Source organism: Apus apus, chromosome 1 (assembly GCF_020740795.1).
Source record: "Apus apus isolate bApuApu2 chromosome 1, bApuApu2.pri.cur, whole genome shotgun sequence".
Taxonomy (NCBI): Eukaryota; Metazoa; Chordata; class Aves; order Apodiformes; family Apodidae; genus Apus; species Apus apus.
The window spans coordinates 166,353,694-166,375,909 of record NC_067282.1 but is presented as its reverse complement, the minus strand read 5'-3'; the positions used below and the strand labels follow the sequence as shown (position 1 = coordinate 166,375,909).

The following is a 22,216-nucleotide window of genomic DNA, read 5'->3' as shown; positions in this document are numbered from 1 at the left end:
ATAGGAAATAGAGGTGCCAGAAACACAATGCTAAGGATTTGAAGGACAGTTTGTGTGGGCAGGAGAGCAGCATTCATTTATACCTGGCAGCTATTTTGAAAGCTAAAGGTCTGCAGGCACACATACTTAAAGTGTGCAAGCACTTAGAAACCTATAGCTATGTAGCTACTTAGTACTTTTCAAAGGTCTGTTAGTAATTTTTTTGCCATTGGCTTATACAATAGTGAATGAAGAAGTAGAAGCCTTCCAAGAAGGCCTGTTTTTTAAAAAAATATTAATTTATTTGTAAGATGTGCATTTTCTTTTACAATAAAAGTGATATTGCCAATTTAGTGTCCCATATAAAGAAGCAAGGAAAACAGTTCACAGGAACAGTACAAATTACTATGAATATAAATTGTGGCAGCTAACTATGGGTAAATTGTTTTGTTCATACAGGTAGCTCATCTTCTTACTAAGTTCTTGAGGGGAAAAGCAATTTTTAGCCCATCATTAAGGGGTATTTTTAAATGACTCAGATGCTTTTGTCCTTTGGTTAATAATGATTGAGAATTACGTAAAAACCTTTGTACTTGGCTAAATATCTAACTTAAGCATGAGCTCTTGGAACAATTACCTGCAAGTTGAATTGTATATAATTTTACCATATAGCCAAAATACTCTAAAAATCTTAGTCTTCTAGTAGCATATTCTTTTACCATTAATTCAGAGTTCTTTTTAACGCAGCAACCTCTCTACATATTTTAGAAGAATGTATTTTATTAAATACTTCTGTGGTAGCACAGTTTGTACTAATATATATAGTAATCATTCTGTTTTACCTTAGAACCAAACTAGGAAATAGCAGCATGTTTAAAACACAGTAGGAAGCACCCTTACTTTCCCAACCCACATAAAAAAGGCAAAAAATTGAGCATGTATAATCACCTGTAAAATCAAAGGTTATATAAAGGCAAGGAGAGGTTCTAATCTTCTGGTCTGTAACTGCCTGTTTTGTGTAACATCAAACATGCTTACTGTGCATCCTTTATAGTTAACAAAGATAAGCAATAATGTTTACTATTTCTGTAATTCCAGATACTATATATCAAAAGGTGCTATTGTTGATCAGCTTGGAGGAGATTTAAATTCTACCCCACTTCACTGGGCAACAAGGTGGGAAAAGTCTTCTAAAAATTGATTTTCCTGTGTTTTTGTTTGATGTGAAGCCTGCTACCAGTTGACTTATGAAATTGCTGTGATTTATGGGAATACTTTGTAAAATAATTCAGTTATTGATAACTAGGCAGACTGTGAATGTGGTATGTTTGAGGTACAGGAGCTTTCAGCATATCACTCAGTTTTTTGTCTTTCCTCTTTCTGATGTAGAGGAAGATGATTGCTATGATAGGAAAAGGAATAAAGCAAAATCAGAGTACATAGTCATGTAGGTTTATTCCTACTTGGGAAATGTTTTTTTTGTCAGGTTTCTGCAGTTCAGCAACACTTGTGCAGATAAGACTTGGGATGACTTTGTGTGACATTGTCCTTGCAGTGTTCTGTTATGTGTGGGGATTGTTTTAAGATGGATTTTAAATCAGATTTATGATGTAGAAGATGGTCTGAGAACTATGAGTGGCTGAGAAAATTGAAGGCAGCCTTCAAGTAGTAACTGCTCCTTCAGAAAACCACCTAGAAATACGCAGGAAGGGAACACTCCCTGTTAATATTTTTAATTGTAGACTGAAAAAGGAGACTTGGAAGATTAGCTCTTAGAACATTTAATGTGTCAAATGTTTTCTAAAGATGAGGACTTGCTTACTAGTCTCTGTTAAAGATTTTAGCTTCTATGTTTCTTTTTGTTACAGATCACACTTAAGTTCTCTACTAATAACACAAAAGCTTGATGAAATTTCCTGGTGTTTGTAGCTGTGGTCTGTTCTGTGAAGCATTGTTTGAAGCTGCTTCTGACAGATTGAAAATAATGAATACAAATTTTTGCTCATGCCAGAAACTGCTGACAGTTAGACACTGTGTCTACAAGAAGGATATGCCTATGCCCTACAAAAGTGAGAGTATACAACCAGCTTGACATCTCTTAAAATAGCAGATTTCATTTGTGGATTGGAAGAAGTCACAGTAGACTAGATTTCTAAACTAGGGGGTTTTTGTTGACTGTTTTTTGCTATACAACATGCTCAAGTGAATTGCATGTGATTAATGCATTGGCTGCATAGAATTTGCTCTTACGAATGAGTTTGCTTAGTTGCACAATCAGATCATAATGACATTTTTCAAAGTAAAACTCAAAGTGTGAAGGTTCCATAGTGTAAATAACTATTAAACATATTTGTTGTATTGAAATATTCAAATGTTAATCGTTTTTCTGTATATAGTTATTAAATTTGGGGTTTTGTGTTTTGTTGTGTTTAGACAGGGTCACTTATCCATGGTTGTACAGCTGATGAAATATGGGGCAGATCCGTCGCTAATTGATGGGGAAGGATGTAGCTGTATTCATTTGGCTGCCCAGTTTGGACATACTTCAATTGTTGCTTACCTGATAGCAAAGGGACAGGTAAATTTTAAGTAATATCATGTTTAAATAGATTCTGCTGAAAATTAGAGTAGGAAAACAATTGAAGCCTATACCTGTCATTCAGGAAATGCAAAATACTTGCCTGACTAAGCATAAAAATAATTCAGTATCTTCTATTGTAGACTACAGTAGTAATGTACCATCTGCCTGCTAACTTAATGTCCTCTAACAGTGGTCTGAGTGCTTTTGTTATAATTCCTACCTGTCTAGTGTAGTGTATAGAAATTCTAGCAGTTACTATTTTACAGTTCTTTATTTAAAATGGATTTAATCTTTGAAAATTAACAATGACAGCAAATATTTTAGATTTCTTCATAGCATGATCACATTATATGTGGGTAAAGAATCACATGACAGAGTTGTCATAGGTAATCTCTCTTTTTTGCACCTCAAGTCCACAACTTTTATTTATTGCTGTTACTAATTGCATGTGTGTGTAAATAAAAAAAACCAACCAAACCAACCCCATACCTTCTTGTTAGCCTCTTATATTACTGCTAGATCTGTAAAGTGTATATATAGCATGTGTATTCTTTACTGGTCTTGTGGTCTCACATCCTTAATTCTTTATGCTCCAAAACATGTTCACATCATTGCTACTCACCCTGCATTATAATCTATAGATTTACTCACCCACAGACATGTGCCTGAAACACAAATTTTATTTACTTTGTAAGCCATAAAGAAAAGTCAAAGCCCTCCTCTTCTTTTACAGTCTTGCTAATGCTGTTCTCACTTCTTTATTCTGCTTATTCTTTCAAGTGGCAAAGGAGATATAATCCATTAAGTCAGATAGAATGTGACTGTGAAATCAGTTTGTTTGGTCTGTATAAAAACCAAGAATATTAGCTGCAGAAAATTATTTATGCCTACATGTGTAAAAAGATAAACCTTTGTTCTATGCTGTATTTGGTTTGTATCTGAGAACTGTTTGTTAGAGCAGTATTTAGTGTATGGTAGTAAGTTAGATGCAAGAAGAGGCTGATCATATATAATCACTGTTTTGTGAGGTATAGTGGTTGGAGTGAAATGTTTTTTTCATCAGGAACAAGTTCTGTATTTTGTTCACAAATTATGTGTAATTGTATCTGGGTTTGTTGCAGTTGTTATGCATCTGTGAACTTGTTTAAAGCATAGCATTCATAAAGTAAAATGGCCTTTAAAATGTTATAGTGTGATTATGGCATCTTACTCGTGGTTATATACAGACTGTCCTATTTATCTGAGCATCTAACACTTCTGTCCAAAAGAAGCTGTGTGTCTTTATATGTACATACATAAGTGCACAAAATTGTCCAACTATGATTTTGATATCCTTTCCGTGCTGTAAGCTTGAATTAATTTTCACAGCAATTTTTGGAACCACTTCAGAAAGTTTATCTTTAAAATTATGTATTGATTTGTATGTTTAAGATACAGTATGTTTAAAATGTAGTAATATAAATAGTGTTTTAATAACAATCCCTAGAGAGTAGACTTGCCCTTGTTTTGAACTTAATTGTAGTACCTCTGTGGGAAATGACAACTAAATAAATGTCAAAATAAAGGCCTGTGTAGGCTCTTGTGCTTTGTTAGTTCTGATCCTGGTGCCTTTGTGGACCTGAATGATCAGAGGAGAGCCAGCTTTCGTAACTGTGTAGAGAACTGCCAGGTGGATTAATAAGTTGCTCCTAATTGCTTCTTGTCCTTTTTTGAGATAGAGCTGGCTCAACTTTGGTGTTGCTACTTCACTCTCTTCCTGGGCTGCAGCAGCCAATGGTAAAATTTCCCATCTGAGGCTCAAGTCCAGTCAGGCTCACTCCACCTTCTGGAGTGGGTGTAGGGAAGAACTCTTGGTCAGATGCCCTCTGGCCTTGGTTGGAGGTGAACCCGCTTTCATGCCAGCAAGTACTAGTTAGCCCAGAGGGAGCAGTAGCTGGTAGCGGTTTAGTTGTGGCTCTTGCTGCATTTTGAGAGACTAGTAACCTGGCTGTGTCATAAGTTGCTCAAGTTGTTTGTGTCAGTAGATTGCCTGGGTCAAAATCAAGCCTGGGAGCAAGTACATGGTGTAAATATAATCAGATAGCAGGTAACAGAATCTGGAGCACGGTTAAAGTTTAGGTAAGATCATTATTTTTATAAATGCAAGAAAGAAGAACTGAGAAGAGCTTGAAGGCACTTAAAAATGTTCAAAATTGATGCTTGTACTACTTGATTGCTTGACACTGTGCTTACACTACTTAAAATGCCAAAGGCACATCAGGGCCAAGCACACAGAGACATGTCATCCCAGAATAGGTTAAGATACGGATATGATGTGTCAGATGTTTGAATAACTTGTTCTCATCCAGTAACGTGAGATAACTTACCTCAGTAACAGATAATGAGTGACTATAAAGTTGCTAGTTGGGTAATGTAAGAAATACTCTGGAGCTACAATTATAGTGTAACTGTTTAGTACTCATAGTTTTAACTATCACTTATTCATCAAGTATGTATTTTTTTTTTATTTTCTGAGTTGCTATGTTATATGTTAACTACTTCACCAAGCTACAATAGTGCCATCTGCTGAGTTATGTTCTAGGAGTAGTTGCCATCTAGGTTGGGAGATGCCAGTATGGTACCAACAGCCTTGGTTATTTTGGTGCTGCAGTACATGAGCAGTGCTCCTAAGCACTGTTACCTCTTGGCACTGAGAATCATTCTCGCCAGTGGGCTCAGGCCAGTGTACAACCAAATGTTTGCTACCTATACCCAACCTCCAGCACATTACTTACAGAAGTGTAAGTCCAGTCATGATTGTCAAAACTGACTCTGCAGTTGATGGACTAGAGTATTCAGAGCAAAGCTGCTACTGTTTGAGAGAACAAAGTAGGTTCCGTTCTGTGTGTTACCTTTCTTGAGCTGTCTGGTGGTCTGCACTCCGTTCCTGCCACAAGAATCTTAAAAAATCTGTGCTTCTAGTGAACAGCTAGTACATTTTTCCTAAACTAGGAAATGTTTTCAGCCTTCCATCTCCCTGATAAATCTTCTTTACTGTATGCTTTTAAATACGTCACCTCTTTAGAAGCTTATTTCCCTTTCTCTGGACATGTGGCAGAGATCTTTTCCTTATGGAGAAGAGGATCCTAAACAAGGACGTGATGGATCTTTCTATGAAGGTCTGTGTTTTGTGAAGTAACCAGTAATGGTTCTAAAGAGGATCAGATTCCTGGTCCCTTTGTGTGCAATTTTGTGCACTTCTAAGTGGTATCTCTTTATGCTTTTTGTGCTTTTGAAAAGGCAGTATTGTATCTCAGAACTGGTTTGACCATTGCTTGTTAAATGTCCTGGTAAGCCTTAATGATGCTCTGATCTCTAGCTGCTATTCAGAATCCTACCTCATCAGCTGTATTGCTTTCAGAAAGTCATGTTAAGCAGCTGAATAGTTGCTGCTGCTTCTCTCCATGCAGGTAGCTTTCTCCCCTATATTTTTGCCTCTCTAAAAGCTTTTTGTGGAATCTTGTATTAGTGTCCTAGAATTAAGTCTGATTATCTTTATATAAGCAAAGTTATTCTCTTTCAGAACCAGGGTTGTTCTACTTCAGAAATAAGTGAAAAATTTGCCAGTTGTGGTCCACAAGAGTTCACACTTGCAATACATAGAGAGGGCAGCACTATGTGCAATTTTTGATTGTTACATCACTTCTGTGATGTATCTTTGGTCCTTGCAGTGCTTGTACTGTGTTCTAACAGCATAGGTACACCCCTTCACGAGTATTATCAGATTGACCTGTCACTGAGATTTAAAAAAGAATAACACCTGCTGGTACCCACGAGAACAGAACAGTCTCCTAATATGTACCTGCTGCTGAAGGTTTACTTTTTTGTCTCAGCTCTGGCAAAATGCAGCAACAGAGCTTCCTTTTCTGAAACTTTGTGCTTGCTGTGTGGTTATGGTAATGATCTGGCAGTCACAAAGAATTTTTGATGAGAGGTTTGTTAGAGCACAGGTCTGCTCTCTACAACTATGTCATCTTACTTACATCTATACAACAGTATGCAAGTCAATCTTAGTTGCTTTACCCTTTGTTAAAGTTCCTTTGAAAAGGGATCTGCTTCAGGACACATTGTAGCTTAACATGAGTGATAGCTGTAGCCTGCATAGGTAATTGATGTGCAGGGATTAGTTTTGAGCTCATGTCTTTTTTTTTTTTTTTCTTTTAGCTGAGTGCCACCTTATGTGCAAAGTGTAGTTTTGATTTATCATGAAGAATTGCTTTTCTGTGTGAAGTCTAATGATAGAAGAGTGATTGTTCATGTTTCAGTAACTTTTACAGTTTTTAAAATATGTTGTTCAGACAGTGTGACCTGTGAATTGAAGTCATCATTCTGAAGGATGAATGAACTTGAGGTTAGGCTGCCATGCTAATTTCCTTCAGGAGCTCAAGAACAGGAGGTTAAAAGGAGTGCCAGCATTTGCATGGTCCTAGTTGACTCAGAAGGATCTAATCTGTACAAGTACTCTAGTCAAACAGACTTGGATCCTAGTCTTAACGCTTGTAACTCTTTTCTGAACAAACGGTAGAAGAAAGTAATAGTTCTTTCCTCTCAATCAACTACTTTTTAAGTTTCTGATTTTGTTTTTAATAAATGAAGCAATGGAGTAGAAGCTCAGAAATGTAAGGTTATCTCCAGGCTAGGGACGCTTTAAAAGCAATTATTTGGAAGAACTGAATTGTGTTTTCTGGAAGACTTCCACTTAGCTCAGGCTCAGCACCATGAGTGGGAACCCCTGGGTGCTGGGCTTTTGGCAGACTGCAAGAACAGAAAAGAAAATTCTGGGGTTGATAGAATCACAGAATCGTTCGTTAACATAACTGCTGAGTCTAGTGCTGAACCATGTCCCTAAGCACCACATCTACAGGTCTTTTAAACACCTCTGGGGATGGTGATTCAACCACCTCCCTGGACAATCTGTTCTAGTGCTTAATAATCCTTTCAGTGAAGAATTTTCTCCTAATACCCAATCTAAATCCCCTACTATAACTTGAGACCATTTCCTCTTGTCCTATTGCTTTGTTACTAGGGAGAAGAGACCAGCTCCCACCTTGATACAACCTCCTTTCAGGTAGTTGTAGAGAGCAATAAGGTCTCCCTCCCCTTAGCCTCATTTTCTCCAGACTAAACAACCCCAGTTTCCTCAGGCAGTTCTGGTAAGACTTGTGCTGTAGACCCTTTACCAGATTCCTTGCCCTTTGGACACACTCCAGCACTTTTATGGCCTTCTTTTAGTGGTGGGTGTAAAACTTGATATCCAGATAGGTAAATACCTTTGGAACTGAGTGAACTAAGAACTTGCTTTGCAAGTGGAAAAATAGATGCAACTAGCACTCAGTAGGATGTAGGATTCAGGTCATGGTGTTTATTGTAATTTAACAAGTATTTAATTAAATATCGGTGCATTGTTTTAGTTTTTAGTTTTATTTATTAATGTTTTAGTTAAACTAATCCTTGAGTTTATTTATTAGTTTTAGTTTTTTATCCTGCTTTTTAGTACAATAGTACACCATCTGTATGTGTATGTTTTATGTTGAACTTTAATAGTAAGAAAGAAATTACAGCATGACTGTTCCGTAGTTTCCAAATTAGATTGTAATGGTTATATATTTGCAATGGTGGTGTTAAAATCTGTTTTAAATTTTAAAATGCTATTTTATTATGTACTAAAACCTTGCCAGTATTTCTCCAATTCAATTTTTTAGTCTTAAAATACTGCTTTTATTTACAAACTTTGTATTTACTGGATTTGAGCATGCTTACCTATCTCAACACCTTTTTTTTTTTTCCTTTTTTTTTTCCTTTTTTAGGATGTAGATATGATGGATCAAAATGGAATGACACCTTTAATGTGGGCAGCTTACAGAACACATAGGTAATATTTCACTACACGTCTGACTTTCTTTAGTTGTTAACTCAGTAGTCCACACAGCCACTTGTGCCCAGTGGGATGGGGAGGAGAATCAGAAGGGTAAAAGTGACAAAACTTGTGGGTTGAGAGCGCTGTGCGCCCAAGCAAAGCAAAATAAGGAATTCATTCTCTACTTCGCATTGGTAGGCAGATGTTTAGGCATTTCCAGGACAGCAGGGCTCCATGTGCAGTGGTTACTTAGGAAGGCAGATGCTAGAACTCTGAACGTCCCATCCTTCCTTTCCCCCAGCTTTTGCTGCTGTGCACAAGATCATATAGTATGGAATATCACTTTAGTCAGTTTGGTTCAGCTGTCCCAGCTGTGTCCTGTCCCCACTTCTTGTGGACCCAGCCTGCTTGCTGACAGGGCAGTGTGAGAAACAGAAAGGCCTTGATGCTTTGTAAGAGCTGCTCAGCAGTAGCTAGAAACATGGATGTGGTAACAAGACATGTTTTGCTCACAAATCCAAGACAAAGCCTCACAGGAGCTGCTGTGGAGAAAATTAACTTGGTGTGAGCCAAAATCAGTGCAGTGACGTATTCAAAAGAGAGGGTATTATGCAGCAGTACTCACTAATATAAACTTTTCATTTGCAAAATAAATCTTTCTGTGGATGTGATTGGAAAAAGTTGATATAAAATGACAGTTCTCTGAAGAGCAGATTTGTCTGAGTTAAATTCCTGCCTAGAAAGGCCTATCTCTGTTGATTGTTGAGAAGAACGCTGGCTAGATTTTATAAATACCTACCATTACCAATGTTATCATCCTATTTAATTTTCATCTTTTGGAATATGAAGTGGAAATATAACATCTTTTGGACTTGGTTGTTACCTGCCAAGTATATGGCAATGTACATACTTTAATAAATCAGATCATGACTGTTAATTTTTGTTAAACATGAAAACAGAAGTGTGTAACAGTTGTGTTTTATGACATCCCAGAACAAACTGTCTTACTGAGGTCCTTTAAAAGTCAACAGAATTATGGTTGCTCATTGGTGAGAAGAGAATTTGAGCCATTCATAATCATCAGCAAAAATATTTATATTATGTACCTTATTAGTATTCTTCATAGGAATTGAATTCATTAACAGTAAGTTGCTATGTATTTGGATTAATCTTCTGAAGATCTAACAAGAGTTTTCTTTCCTAGTGTGGACCCAACCCGATTGCTACTTACATTTAATGTTTCTGTTAATCTTGGAGACAAATACCACAAAAACACAGCATTGCACTGGGCTGTGCTAGCAGGAAATACTACAGTTATTAGTCTTCTGTTAGAAGCTGGAGCTAATGTTGATGCTCAAAATATAAAGGTAAACACTTGGTCTGTTTTTGTTTAAGTGGTTTGAGGCAGAAATAACAGAGCCTATGATAATTCTCAAATAATAGATTATTGTGGGTATGGTGGGATCTTGAAGATGGAGCAGAAGCCATGCTACTGTTTAGTTTGGGAATCAGTTTTTCCTAACTGATGCATAACCACTTAACCTGCACCTTCAAAAGTATTCGTATAACTAATTTACCAATGATTATTTGCAAATATATAGAAGTGAGGTGTGCAATTACACTGCATGTGTGAAGACCTGTGCATTCGGATGCAAAATTGGAAATCTGACTGAATGTCTTCTAGTGAAGTTCTGGGGTGACCGTCTGTTTGTTGGAGCAAGATGTGAGAGATCTCTGTCCTCCTCCAGAGAGATGACAAGTGCTCTAGTACATTTCCCAGTGTCAGCAAGGGATTTACAGTAAGAGTAAAATAAGAAAATGGCCTCTTTTTTGCATCAGAACTTGCTGCCTGACTGCTCTGCCAGTACCTCTTAAAGATGAAGCTAGATTCAGCACTAACAGAGCCCATCCCTAGCATACGTTACACCAGCCAAGCAGCTGTTAGAATTTGTGCCATAAACTTGATGCCTACAAGAGCTTCTCCAGCAGTGGAAGGTGCGCCTATTAGATGTGTTTTGGTTCATTACCTCCAAACTATTCTGTATATTAAATTAGATGCACTTCACCACCCAAACTGTCTCTTCTGAGATGTCAGAGAAGAACTGACTTTTAGACAAAATAATTCTCTACTCAATTTCCCTTCATATAGTTGTATTTCCCACCTAATGAGTGTTGCAAGTGGAGTGGTTACACTGGAAAATACAGCTGTAAATCTGAGTTTATAAAATGTTAAATAATTACATTTATTTGACCCTTCACCATTTTCCCTACTGATTAAACAGGACAGGACCTGTTGTGCTTGGCATGCACTGATGTGAATATATAATAATTATTCTTGGTCTGTAAGGTCAGTTGTGTGGATGAGTTAAGGTGCTAGTCTCACTTCTTGTAAACTGTTAAAGTTTATTTTCTATGCCACCTAATGGTAAAAATGAAGGTATTTTTGTGGAAAAAAAAAAATCAGTGTGTCATATCTTGCTTCCCTTGGCAAACTGGTTAGTGTGATTAGTCATCACATTACATACAGTTCTGGATTCTTATGAAAACGGCTAAAAAATGTGTTTGTCCAAATGAAAAAGTATCTGCTAGTGAAAGCAGTTCATGGTCTCTCCTTCTTCATTGACAGACAGCAGCAGTCATTAGAAAAGTAGATTTTTGAACCTGCTGGATCATGATCTCTTTTCAGTCATGCCCAAAGACTTGTCTGGTTTCATGAACCACTGCCTACCTTCGGTGGTGAAGTCTAGGTTTCTTGCATGCCTTTTCAAGTTTCTAGGGTCTTCAGTAGATCAAAATAATTCTAGCAGTGGCAGGTTTGCCATCCTGCCAGTGGCTTTATAGCAGATAATCATTTGGGTGATAGTAAACATACAGGAAATAAAAGAATGTAGTTTATTTTTATAGGAATATAGAAACTCGGTTTTGTACTTCTCCTGTGACTGTTCAGCAAAAAAGTTTACTTTTAGCAGAAACAGGTTGTTAAGTGTCTGGCTTGTGTTTCTCCAGAAACAAAAGGAATTGTAGGAGGCTCCTTTCTGATGCAGTCCCTTCCAGATTTCTGCAGCACTATCTAGTGAAATTTTTTTCTCAGATAGCCCACTGGATACAGCTAAGGTTAAAGAAATAATGTTGGCTGAAAGCTGTTAATCTTTTCCAAATTACAAAGTGGCTGAAATAGTAGGTGTGAGCTTTGATCTTGTTATCAGCTCTAGGGAGTCCATGTTAGAAAGGCACGTGCTGCTGGCTGCCTAGGTTTGAAACAAGTTGGAACTAGTAATCCCAATAAGGTACTCTTTTTACTTTGCATGACAGTTCAAGAAGTATAGGAACAACTGTACTCTTATTCTAGAATAAAGATTGATACAAGCAGTGGGGTTACCCTGTTTGTGTTATTTATCCTTTTTCTATTATTCTGTACAAGAAAAATAAACTTTTGGTGGTAAGATACTTACTTTTTTCTTTTTGAGAACTGGATTACAGTTGGAGTTGGAAGCTGCTTTTCAGTAGTCAGAGTGGGTTTTTTGTTTGGTTGATTTTTTAATTTCTTTTTTGTTAAGGAAATTATCTAGCCACACTGGTAGACAGCTTGGGCAGACGAGGACATGATTTCACAGGGAATTAGCTTATCACAGGCGACCAGGGGGAAACCTGTAAATTTTATTTAAATCTAAGCAGAAGCTCCTTTATTTGCTAGAAAGCAATAGAGATCTAGAAGAGCTTTTATGGTTTTAAGAAAGTTTTGGGGCTTTTTGCTTTGGGTTTGTTTGTTGGTTTTGGTTTTTGTTACTTGATCTTTTAATGAATCATTGAATGAACTTTAGATGTAGTGTCTTGATTATGAAGTGTATCTGTAGGCTTATCTGTGGAAGTCTACATGTAAATTTTCCTATGGTAATGACTCTTCAAATTATGCTCTTGAAACACTTAAAATATATACTATTGAAGCAGTATTGCTTGCTGGAAAACTAAGTATGTTACTAGATTAAGTTCCCTGATACTGTTTTTTTTTTCCTTTCTAAGCAAGTCAGCCATCCAGCACCCCTGTGAATACAAAGAAAATATAAACATGGCCAGATGATGAGAAGCATAGTCAAAGACTTTAAAGCTCCCTCAATCTTTTTATCTAGGTAGTTCCTAGGTGTCTCATGGCCCTCTAGTGGAAGGGATGATCAGCTGGACCCCAAGAAAACTTCAGGATTTACTTGGGAGATCAAATCCCAGAGGGGATTGCTTGTCCACAGGTAATCTTTACAGTCTAGATATGTAAGGTGATATTAAAACAACAGCATCTCTGGAGTTTTCCAGATACTAGCAATTCAAGGTGTTACTAAATTTGTGATGAAGCAGGCACCATAGTTTGAGTTCAGGCATTGCTGTTGAGAATGGAGTTGAGTTAATCTGTTTCTTAAACATTTGGCTAAATCAGTTTGAAGCCAAGTTAATTCAAAAGGTTATTCTTTTTTAACTGCTTTTGCTAACTAAAATTCTTGCACAGAAGGAGTGTGAGGTCCTGTCCAGTAGCAAAAACCTTCACCTTACAATCTGTAGTCTGTGCTATTTACTGTCCTTTTAGAGATTTGGAGCAAGATTTCAAGGGCAAAAATGACAGTTAAGTACTCAGTTCCCATTTTCTTCTATGGGATATAGGTAGCTAACTGTACTTTTTAATCTTTGAAATCTGTCTATAGTAATTATTGCCCTTTCTGGGTAATTTCAGTTTCTGGTACCTGTCTCACTTTTTTTTTAGGAGGGGGCCGAGCGATGGAGGATTCAGCCATTTTTCAAGCCTCCATGAATGGTTTGTTTAGGAGGGGAGTTAACTCCAGTAGAAGAGAGGAGGAGTCAAATGCAAAACTGAAGCTGGAGGTACCTGCAATTGGTTGTCTCTTGCCTCCTCTATAATTTTAGACCCAGTCAATAACTTTCATTTAGCTCTCTTCCTAAATGTTTAAAAAGCAATAAAATCAAATCAGTTTGATAGGCACCTTTGGCCCCTATATCTTTCTCTGTGTCTCTCTTTTGCTTTGTCTGTTGATCCTCTGAAAGTAGGGAAAGAGAAAGCACGGACTATTGCTGGCTTAGCATTCAAAGTACATGAAGCACAAGCCAAGCATAAAAGCTCAGTTTTGGAATAAGCTGGACATAAACAGTGTATTCTTTCCTGTTTTCTTCCTAGGACTTCAGTAACTGAGATGAATATAAGAACATGAAGCTTGTGGAAAAAAATTCCATTATATTAATAGCTTCACCCTGCTGAAAAGGCAGAGATTTAACAGAGAAGTCAGGCTTTAGATGGCAAGAGTTTCCATGATCCAGTGGGTCACGAATTCTTATTCTTTGCTTGATTTCTGCTGCCTGTCAATAGCTGAGGGAGAAGCACAGTCTTTCATTTACAGACTAGTAGACTGTGTGTAGTACAGTGAAACACAATGTGTTGTGCCAAAGGCAACAATTCTTGCTATGTCAGAACATACATATTGTCAGGATCACACATTTAATATCCTACTTGTCCACGCATGTGTGGTTGTGAGAGAGTGAAAAAGACTGAAAGGAGTGAATGATGTTTGGTGTCAAGTAAGCTGCAGAGCAAAAAGTATGTGAGGTAGCTTAAGCTGATTTAAATGTATTATTTTTACCTGCCAATCTTCTTTCAAAAGTGCTCTGAATGCATTTTATTTTTAAATTGGATGTTTCCCACTTTTATACTCCTGGCAGGGAGAATCACCACTTGATCTAGCAAAACAAAGGAAAAACGTTTGGATGATCAATCATCTACAGGAAGCAAGACAGGCAAAGGGGTATGACAGTCCATCCTTTCTGAGAAAACTAAAAGCTGATAAGGTAAGAAGTAGGATAACACGTAAATAAATAGTACTGCTGCTGTTGGTTTGGGGAGGTGTGTGTTTGGTTAAGGTAAGCAGTTTGGTACTGTGGTTTCCTCACATTTCCTCACTTTTTAGGAAGGATCTTTTTGTTATGACAAAATTAATTGCAAAAGAAAAAAACAAGCTTTGTTCAAGGCAGGAGGAAAGAAAACCTCCATGCAGTTACCTTTAGTTTTTGTGCTTAGTGAACATTAGGAACATACCAAGTGGTTTGGTATTGTTTGGACTAGCCAAGACTTTCACAAAGCTGTCTCTCAAGTATCTAAGGAAAGAAGCATTTTAGATATCCTGAGCTGTGATCTCTCTAATGATGTAGTGGTTTGTGTTGAATGAGAGAAGCAAGGCAATCTTGGCAGTATCATGTAATATACAAATCTGATGTGGAGGCCTTTTTGTCTCAGATTATTTAATACTTTAGATAAAGGGAGACAAGAAAAGAAGGTGTAAAGGATAACATATTGCTCTAGCATGAAGAATTGTCTAACTGCATATAGTTTGATAACTTATGTAGAGCTGACATTTTCTTACCAGGCTGAGTGTTGTGCTGGATATTAAATATAGCTATCACTGATTTGTTGCAACTTCTTGATTTAAAGACACATTGCGTCTTGATGATTAAAGTACTGGCTACAGCCAGTGGTAATATAACGACACAGTGATTATTGACTGTAAGTGGTTTGTGCATTGCATTGTGTGTACATGGCTATTGTGACTGTGCTTTGAATAACTGGAAAGAGGACAGTGCCTTCATCAGGAATTGTACTCACATAGTGCAGGACAAAAAAGGTCCTATCTTTCTTCATAGACACTTCAGTATGACTTTATTTAATACTTGCGTGACTGCAGTCTTTGAAGTTCACTGAGTTTACCATGTAGTTGATGTACACTTTGACAAATTCTTAAAAAAGAGCTACTGTTGCCTTTATTCTGGATTAACAGCAGAGTCTATAGAAGACAGTTTTTCAAGAATAAATACAATTACGGCTTTGTTACAAAATTTTAGGAAGATTTTTTTTGTGCATATTCATTGGACTTATGTAAATAGAGGAAATGAGAAAAAAGTAAGAAAATTCCTCCCTCTATTTAAGCTTCCTGAAAATTTAAGTTTTTGTGACTGTCCTATTTATTCTAGAATATTCTTATACAATCTGTTGTTGAAAATAGAGTTACTTACAGATATTTGTTTCTATATAGGAATTCCGTCAGAAGGTGATGCTGGGAACTCCTTTCCTAGTTATTTGGCTGGTTGGGTTTATAGCAGACCTAGACATTGATTCTTGGCTCATTAAGGGGCTGATGTATGGTGGCGTTTGGGCTATGGTGCAGTTTCTTTCAAAGTAAGTGTTTTACCAGAACACTGTCTGTTTAGCGTGTACAGAAGAAGTGCTTTGCTGACATCTTTATTGGATAAATAAGCTTAAATTTCTATTTTATGTTTTTTTGACATGTAATGTGAATTTTTTGTTGGAATTTTAAAAATTGCTAGCTCTTGTAATGTTCCGTTGTCTTGCAAATAGCCATGGAATTACCTTGGGTGAATATCACTGAGGTTATAGGAACTAAGAGCAGAACAGAAGTTCAGTCATTATCCAGAAGAGGGTGCTGAATGTCTTTCTATAAAGAGTTATCAATATGAATTTTGCAGAGAGCCGTCAAGGGGAAAGCTAGTAGAAAGGAATAGAAAAAAGATCTGTGCGAAGGTGCTATTAAAACCTATTTTTTAAGAATTTAAATACTTAAAGACATCTAAAGATAGAAAGAAAGAAATGGAGTCAGATATTGTAACTTTTGTTGTCATGGAAAGGGTGATTAAAGTAAAAGTCTTCTTTATAATAATTTTTAAAAAATTTGTTACCTGATCATAAATAATTTTGTATTTGTGATTACTTTCAATATCTCTAAATGCACTTATGTGTACATGTGCACATATACACATGCAGGCATGATTTTCAAGATCTGTAGATTATTTTGTATATCCTTCTCTTTTTGTTGGCATATGTGACGTATAGAAGAGCTTATTCTATCTTCATACTTAGGAGCTTTCTGCTTTAATGGCATTGAATTCAATCTTTCTTTGAACCTTACTTCTTCCTTTCTGTTTAAAGAGGAAAGGAAAATATATCTGTTCCTTAAACCAAGTTAATAGAATTTTAGTGAACTTAGTACACCAGGAAGCAGGTGGGAGGTCATGAAGCCTTTGCCTCTGCAGGATCTTGGAGATGATCTGTTCAGTCTTTTGGTCATCTCTGAGGATGTGCAATTTGCTCCTCCCACACATAATTTATTTGGCAATGCAAATCCTCAACCATGCTGCCTGCAGGAGGCAAGGACAGGATTTCTTCAAGTTTCTTAAGATCTGTATTTTCTCAGCTTTTATATTCTTGATTTACCTGACATATTCAGGATTAACAGTCTTACTTTCTCTTATCCTTTGCTTAATGTTTAGTATAAATACTTTGGGAAGCGTTTTTCACAAAGCCCAGGCTTGAATTAAACTTTTGCTGTTATTCTAATAGTATTTCCTTTCCCTGTTGAATTTTAGCTAATCTGCTTAGCTGTGATTTCCTCCCTACTCCTTTCACACACACACAAAAATGCACTGACATTACTGAAAGAAAGATTACTGCTAAGTAACTAGTGTCCAAATGTATAGTCTCTTATTACTTGCCATCTTAGCTCATTTTCCTTATAGGATTTTCTCAAAAGATGTAAGAAACTTCCACTAGAGAAGAGACATTTACTGCAAGGCAGCAAAGGAGTGAAATGGAAACTACTCAGTGCATGCATTTGTCTGTGACAGCCCTGGGGGCACCACCAGAGCAAAAAGCAAAATGCATGACTGTCAGGATGTTTAGGCAGATGATGGAAGTTTTGTTTCAAATTTAGCAATTTTGGTATGTTTAGCAATTTTTTCTTGAGTACGAAGTAACTTAGTCATTCACTTAGTTTGTTTCAACTGTGTTCAGATTTATTCAGAGTAGTCTTTAAAATGCAGGAGTATAAGAAGGTGAAAATAATTTTGTTGGGTTGATTATTTTTATTTAATTAGAGTAGCAGCATTCTGTCTTAGAACTTGCCAAATCTAGTGATATTAGAAATAAATTTATCTGGTTTTTTTCTGCTTTTCTATTGACAACTGTAACAGAAACAAAAGATTAAAGAATTTGAAATTTTGAAGTATATAGGCTGATGGCACCACGGTCTCTTAAGCTCCTTTCTTACTGAAGTAATTTTAATGTGTGATTTTCATTGTATGAGTTTCAAAAATACCTTTAGCACTGAAATCTCATAAATAAATGCAGTGTGCAACCACTGTCCATGTAGGCTTGGAATCTCACGAGTTTATAACTGCTTTCACAGTGTAGTTTTAACATTAGTATTTACCCATTCTACCTTTCTTGTCCAGTTCTTGACATTCACTTCACAAGTTAATTTATAAATTTTAATTAAATAGCTTTCAGTCTTCACCCTTCTTCTGCACAGGTTGAAAAAGGGAATTTCTTATGAACCTTGAAGGTAAAAGTGAGGAAGATGTTTTTATGGGATATTTTACAGTATCCCATATAGTACATATTTTAAAGAGAAGTGTTTTTCAGAAGCAGTAGTTCAGGTTTTGTATTTTATTAGTCAAAACTTATCATGTGATGTTTCTTCTACTTTATAGGTCATTCTTTGATCATTCCATGCACAGTGCACTGCCCCTTGGAATATACTTGGCAACGAAATTCTGGATGTATGTGACGTGGTTCTTCTGGTTTTGGAATGATATCCTTTTTTGTGTAAAGTAATAATATTTTTTCATGTTAGTATATCTAGATACACCCTACGTATAAGCGTAAGTAAACTAATTAAAATGTTAAAATTACTATATCCATTAAACATTGCTTCCCATATTGATGGTAATGATTGCTTTAAAAATCTGCACGCTATTGCATTCTTCAGTAAATTAAAGATTTTTCTCAAAATAGGCTTACAGTAGTTTGGAAAATTTCCTGTGCTTTACCAGTTTCTTAAGTGGAGGAAAGGTAGGCAACCCTGTAAAATACGCTCTGGCTGTGAGGTGACAAGGTGCAATTGACTGCATTTTTAGATGCTGCTTTTATGAAAGCAGTAGGTAATTTCATGTCACATATCATTTCCAGTGGAATGAGCTTTGTATTTAGGACTTCTTAAAGATTGTGCAAATTCCAGTTTGTACAAACTTCAGATACTGTTCACTGTGTTTTCAGATGTGTGTATTAACAGCATTAGATTATAGGCATTCAGCATATGCCCATCTTTTTATGTTTTCGACTGTCTAGACTATGAACTTCTCATAGTCACAGGGGTAGAAAGAGATTCTGAGTTCACTGAAGAATTTCTGCTATCCACCCTGAAGGAATAGATTCAAATTTTTAAACAACTTTCTTGTTTATTGGAATTACAGTAACCAAGAAAACAAAATAGAGATTGAATGTTTTATTAGATGTTTAATACCATTCTTATAGTTTTAAATCATTGAAGAGAACTGCAATTGGTGATGGATTTTGGCTTAAATTTTCTAGAAACCCATTTTCTTTTCATCCTCAATGGGATTACCAGGCAACAGAATAGTAGCAGTGCAACACCTTTATCATCTTGTTAATATGTTCTCCAACTGTAGCTCATTAAGCCTCACCTTTTTGGTTAAGAACAGAGAAGAGCCCCTGATTCCATACTGGCTTTGGCTTGCAAAGGTCCTGATGTGAATAATAGCACTTCCATGTAACTGGAGATTTAAAAAACCTAAAAATAAAAATCTAGTAGGTGTTTGGTAAAAGAAAAATTCTGTCAAAATTGGCATGTGTGTGTGTCTTGAAACATAGAAATGCTGGTTCTGCTGCCAGTCTCTCTCTCTGGCCTGGTTTTCTGTGTTTTTCCTCAAATTTACTAGTAAATGCAGAATGAAGAAAGCAAGTAAAAAACTAATATGAAAAGCATTTTTTAAAGCAGTAGGTAAAAATGGAGGTGTAATTTTCTAGTTTTTAAGGAATAGAGTAGAATTGTCTCACTATATCGTGTCTCTAGATTGAAGATGCTTTTCTATTCTTTTTGCTAAGAAAAACTGACTTTTGGGAAACAGTGAAATACAAGTTTTGGAGGCATTTTTAATAACTACACCATCTTACTTCTTAATCCTAGCTCTCCATACCTTGTAGGTTTTCTTTAGAAAGTCACATTTGCTAATGCTACTACATGTTTTGGGTTGCAAATGTTGAGCTACTGTGAAATACTTTCTTGTGGTAACATAACATAAGCTTGAACCAAACCCAAGAATGTGTGCAACTTTCAGTCAAATTTCTTGACCATATTAAAATGGCTGCACAACCAACACAACTTGATGATGGTCTCTATCATGATGTAGAAACCTGTCCCTTAAGGCTGGCAAATTGTGAGATTTTTATCTTGAAACTCGTATTTTATTAATATTTGTACCAACTTGCTTCGCTTTTTATTTCTGTTAGCTGTTTATGTAACTTGAAGTTTGGGGTTTTTTTTGGTCACAGAGTAACATTCACTGTCCACTAGAAGTAGTAACCATAATTAATTGCCCTGATAAAGTCTGACTTAAGAATGTCAATAAAATACTGTACTGCTTCTCTAGTTTAAGGTAGGTGTGTCAAAACCTTTGCAAGTCTTTTTGTACACAAAATAGTAGTCTAAAAAATTCAGTTACTAATTGCTTTTGTTATAGCCAACACAATTCTCTGACAAGCAGTTCTAGAGACTTTAGTGCTTGAGGCAATCTTCCTTTAATTGGTGATTTTTAATTGGAAGTCTCTGTAATAAGATTCCAAATTCATTATTCTTCTTCTGGAAAATTGCCCTGTAGCTTTATTGGAAAAAAGAAATTGCATGCCTCCTCTATTTTTATAGCATGAGGCACAGCATTGTGGTTGGAGAAAGGATTCTTGTTTTTTTACAGCTTTATATGATTACTTACAAGAGACCAGTGTGCTACTCTGTAATGTTCAAGTGATAAAAGCTGCCCTGGCAGTTTCCACAAATTCTGACCACCTTTTGCTCAGGGAAAAAGTTTCTATAGCCTTAAACAACTATCACGAGTTGCCTTATTGGAACTTTACATTATGAATAATATAAAGGTCTTAATTGCTGCAAATGTTACTGTGCTATACTGTATTACAGTAATTACATATATATACACACATTAAAATTACATATACTGTAATATGGTAAGAATTTTAGTTTCTTATAGGTATGTCGAAGGTGTCTGCGAGGTCATCTGATCTTCTGGGCTTAATCCTAATGAGACAGAACAAGGCAATGTATCAGAAAGAACAAACAAACCCAAAGATTAGGAGTGTATTTTCTTAAATTTCAGGGTGGTCGCATGCAAAAAAAGTCTATAAATCATAAGGCTTAATTATATGTCTTCTAAAAGGCCAATCTTGAAAATAAATTCAGTTTTGATTAATGTAGAGTACTGAATTTTTGTAAATGTTTCTGTTCTGTTGGATTTTTCTGAGCAGCTTCTGAGTCTGGTATATTTGTTAAAATAGAAATCCCATTACTTGCTGGGAATGAGGAAGTTATGATCTGTATTTATGGATATATGAGTCTATGGTCCTATGCTTCCCTGCCACTTTTGCTGGTTCCTTTTAACTGTATTTTGCCCATAACAAAGGATAGTTACATCTTGCTCTGTTAGTATATTCTAATCTTCTATCATTTGCAGAGTAGGAGGAAAATACCCTCAAAAATCCTGCACACTGAATCGCTATATTTCAATTTAATTTCATTTTAAAGAAAAAAAAAAGATTTAAAACTACACATTTAATAATATGAGACTGGAATTTCTCATTTCCTTCTTTTTCACTAGCGTTTATAGGTAGAACCTTCTATTTTGTCCTGTAAAAGTTCAGGGCACAAGTACCAAGTTCATATCTCAGTTGTTCACCAAGTCTTTTTGGTTCCAGCTGACCAAATAGTGTCTGTTATGTCAGAAGGTTTTTATAGTGCTCTGTTTTTCTAAGATATCAGGGCTTGCTGTAATCCAAAATATTCTCAAATTTTTTTTTTTTTGTTCTACTACTTCTGTTTGTTGCAACTGAGATTGTGCAGTTTTCATTAATTAAGCTTTTTTGGTGTAGCATACTACTTGCAGTGTTGAGATAACCAGATTATATAAGCCAATTTATAATTTAAAAAATAATTTATAATTGACTAATACTGTGTTATTTTATTTAAAATACACTTCATGTATTGATGGGTTTTAGGTGAAAGAAAATAAACACTGCACACTTTTCAGTTAGGGATCATTTAAAAAAGTGTGTAAGAGAATTAATTATTTTCATGCTTTCACAAAACTATTGCAATAGCCCAGTGTTTTAAAAACTGTAACAAGCCAATTGGTACAGTTAAGCAGTTAAAAACAAACAAACCAACCCACCAGAAAATCATACTGCAAAAAATTGCCTCAGGAAAACAGCAAAGTGCCTTTTATGCAGAACGGAAGAAGCCAGTAGACATGTTTCTAGATGAACCAAAGACCCAAAAAATCCAAACCCCAGGCCCAAGTATCCAGAATTTCTATTCCTGGCTCTAAATGTTGTGGTTTTTTTAATTAAAAAAAAATATTAAATAATTCTGGGGTGGAAGAATTGGCAGCAAATGATTTTTCTTTGCAAGCTATGTTTTTGGTTTTTTTTTAATTAGCTAGAGGATGGAGGGTGGAGAGCTTTTGTGGAGCTTCAGTTGATTAAAACTGGATTTTGTCTAATAAATGCCTAGTCAAACGAGGCTTCTTATGTAGCTATCTGCTGTTATCTACCTGGACTCTTAGATACAGATGTATAGCTGTTATGAATTGGCAGATTCATTAGCATGTATTGATCT

The 22,216-nt window shown here is 36.1% G+C and overlaps 1 protein-coding gene across 2 annotated transcripts in view; it reads left to right on the top strand.

Moving 5' to 3' along the window:
* ZDHHC17 (zinc finger DHHC-type palmitoyltransferase 17) overlaps positions 1–22,216 on the top strand; it is a 77,489-nt gene that overhangs the window by 33,990 nt on the left and 21,283 nt on the right. For both annotated transcript variants that reach the window (XR_007889353.1, XM_051617917.1), the window contains exons 4-10: positions 1,078–1,155; positions 2,413–2,557; positions 8,407–8,471; positions 9,661–9,823; positions 14,172–14,297; positions 15,536–15,678; positions 18,006–18,108. Coding sequence is in view for 1 of the 2 variants with exons in the window: in XM_051617917.1 (XP_051473877.1) it covers positions 1,078–1,155; positions 2,413–2,557; positions 8,407–8,471; positions 9,661–9,823; positions 14,172–14,297; positions 15,536–15,678; positions 18,006–18,108 (823 nt within the window). In the remaining variant the exon portion in view is untranslated. The remainder of the gene's footprint in view (positions 1–1,077; positions 1,156–2,412; positions 2,558–8,406; positions 8,472–9,660; positions 9,824–14,171; positions 14,298–15,535; positions 15,679–18,005; positions 18,109–22,216) is intronic.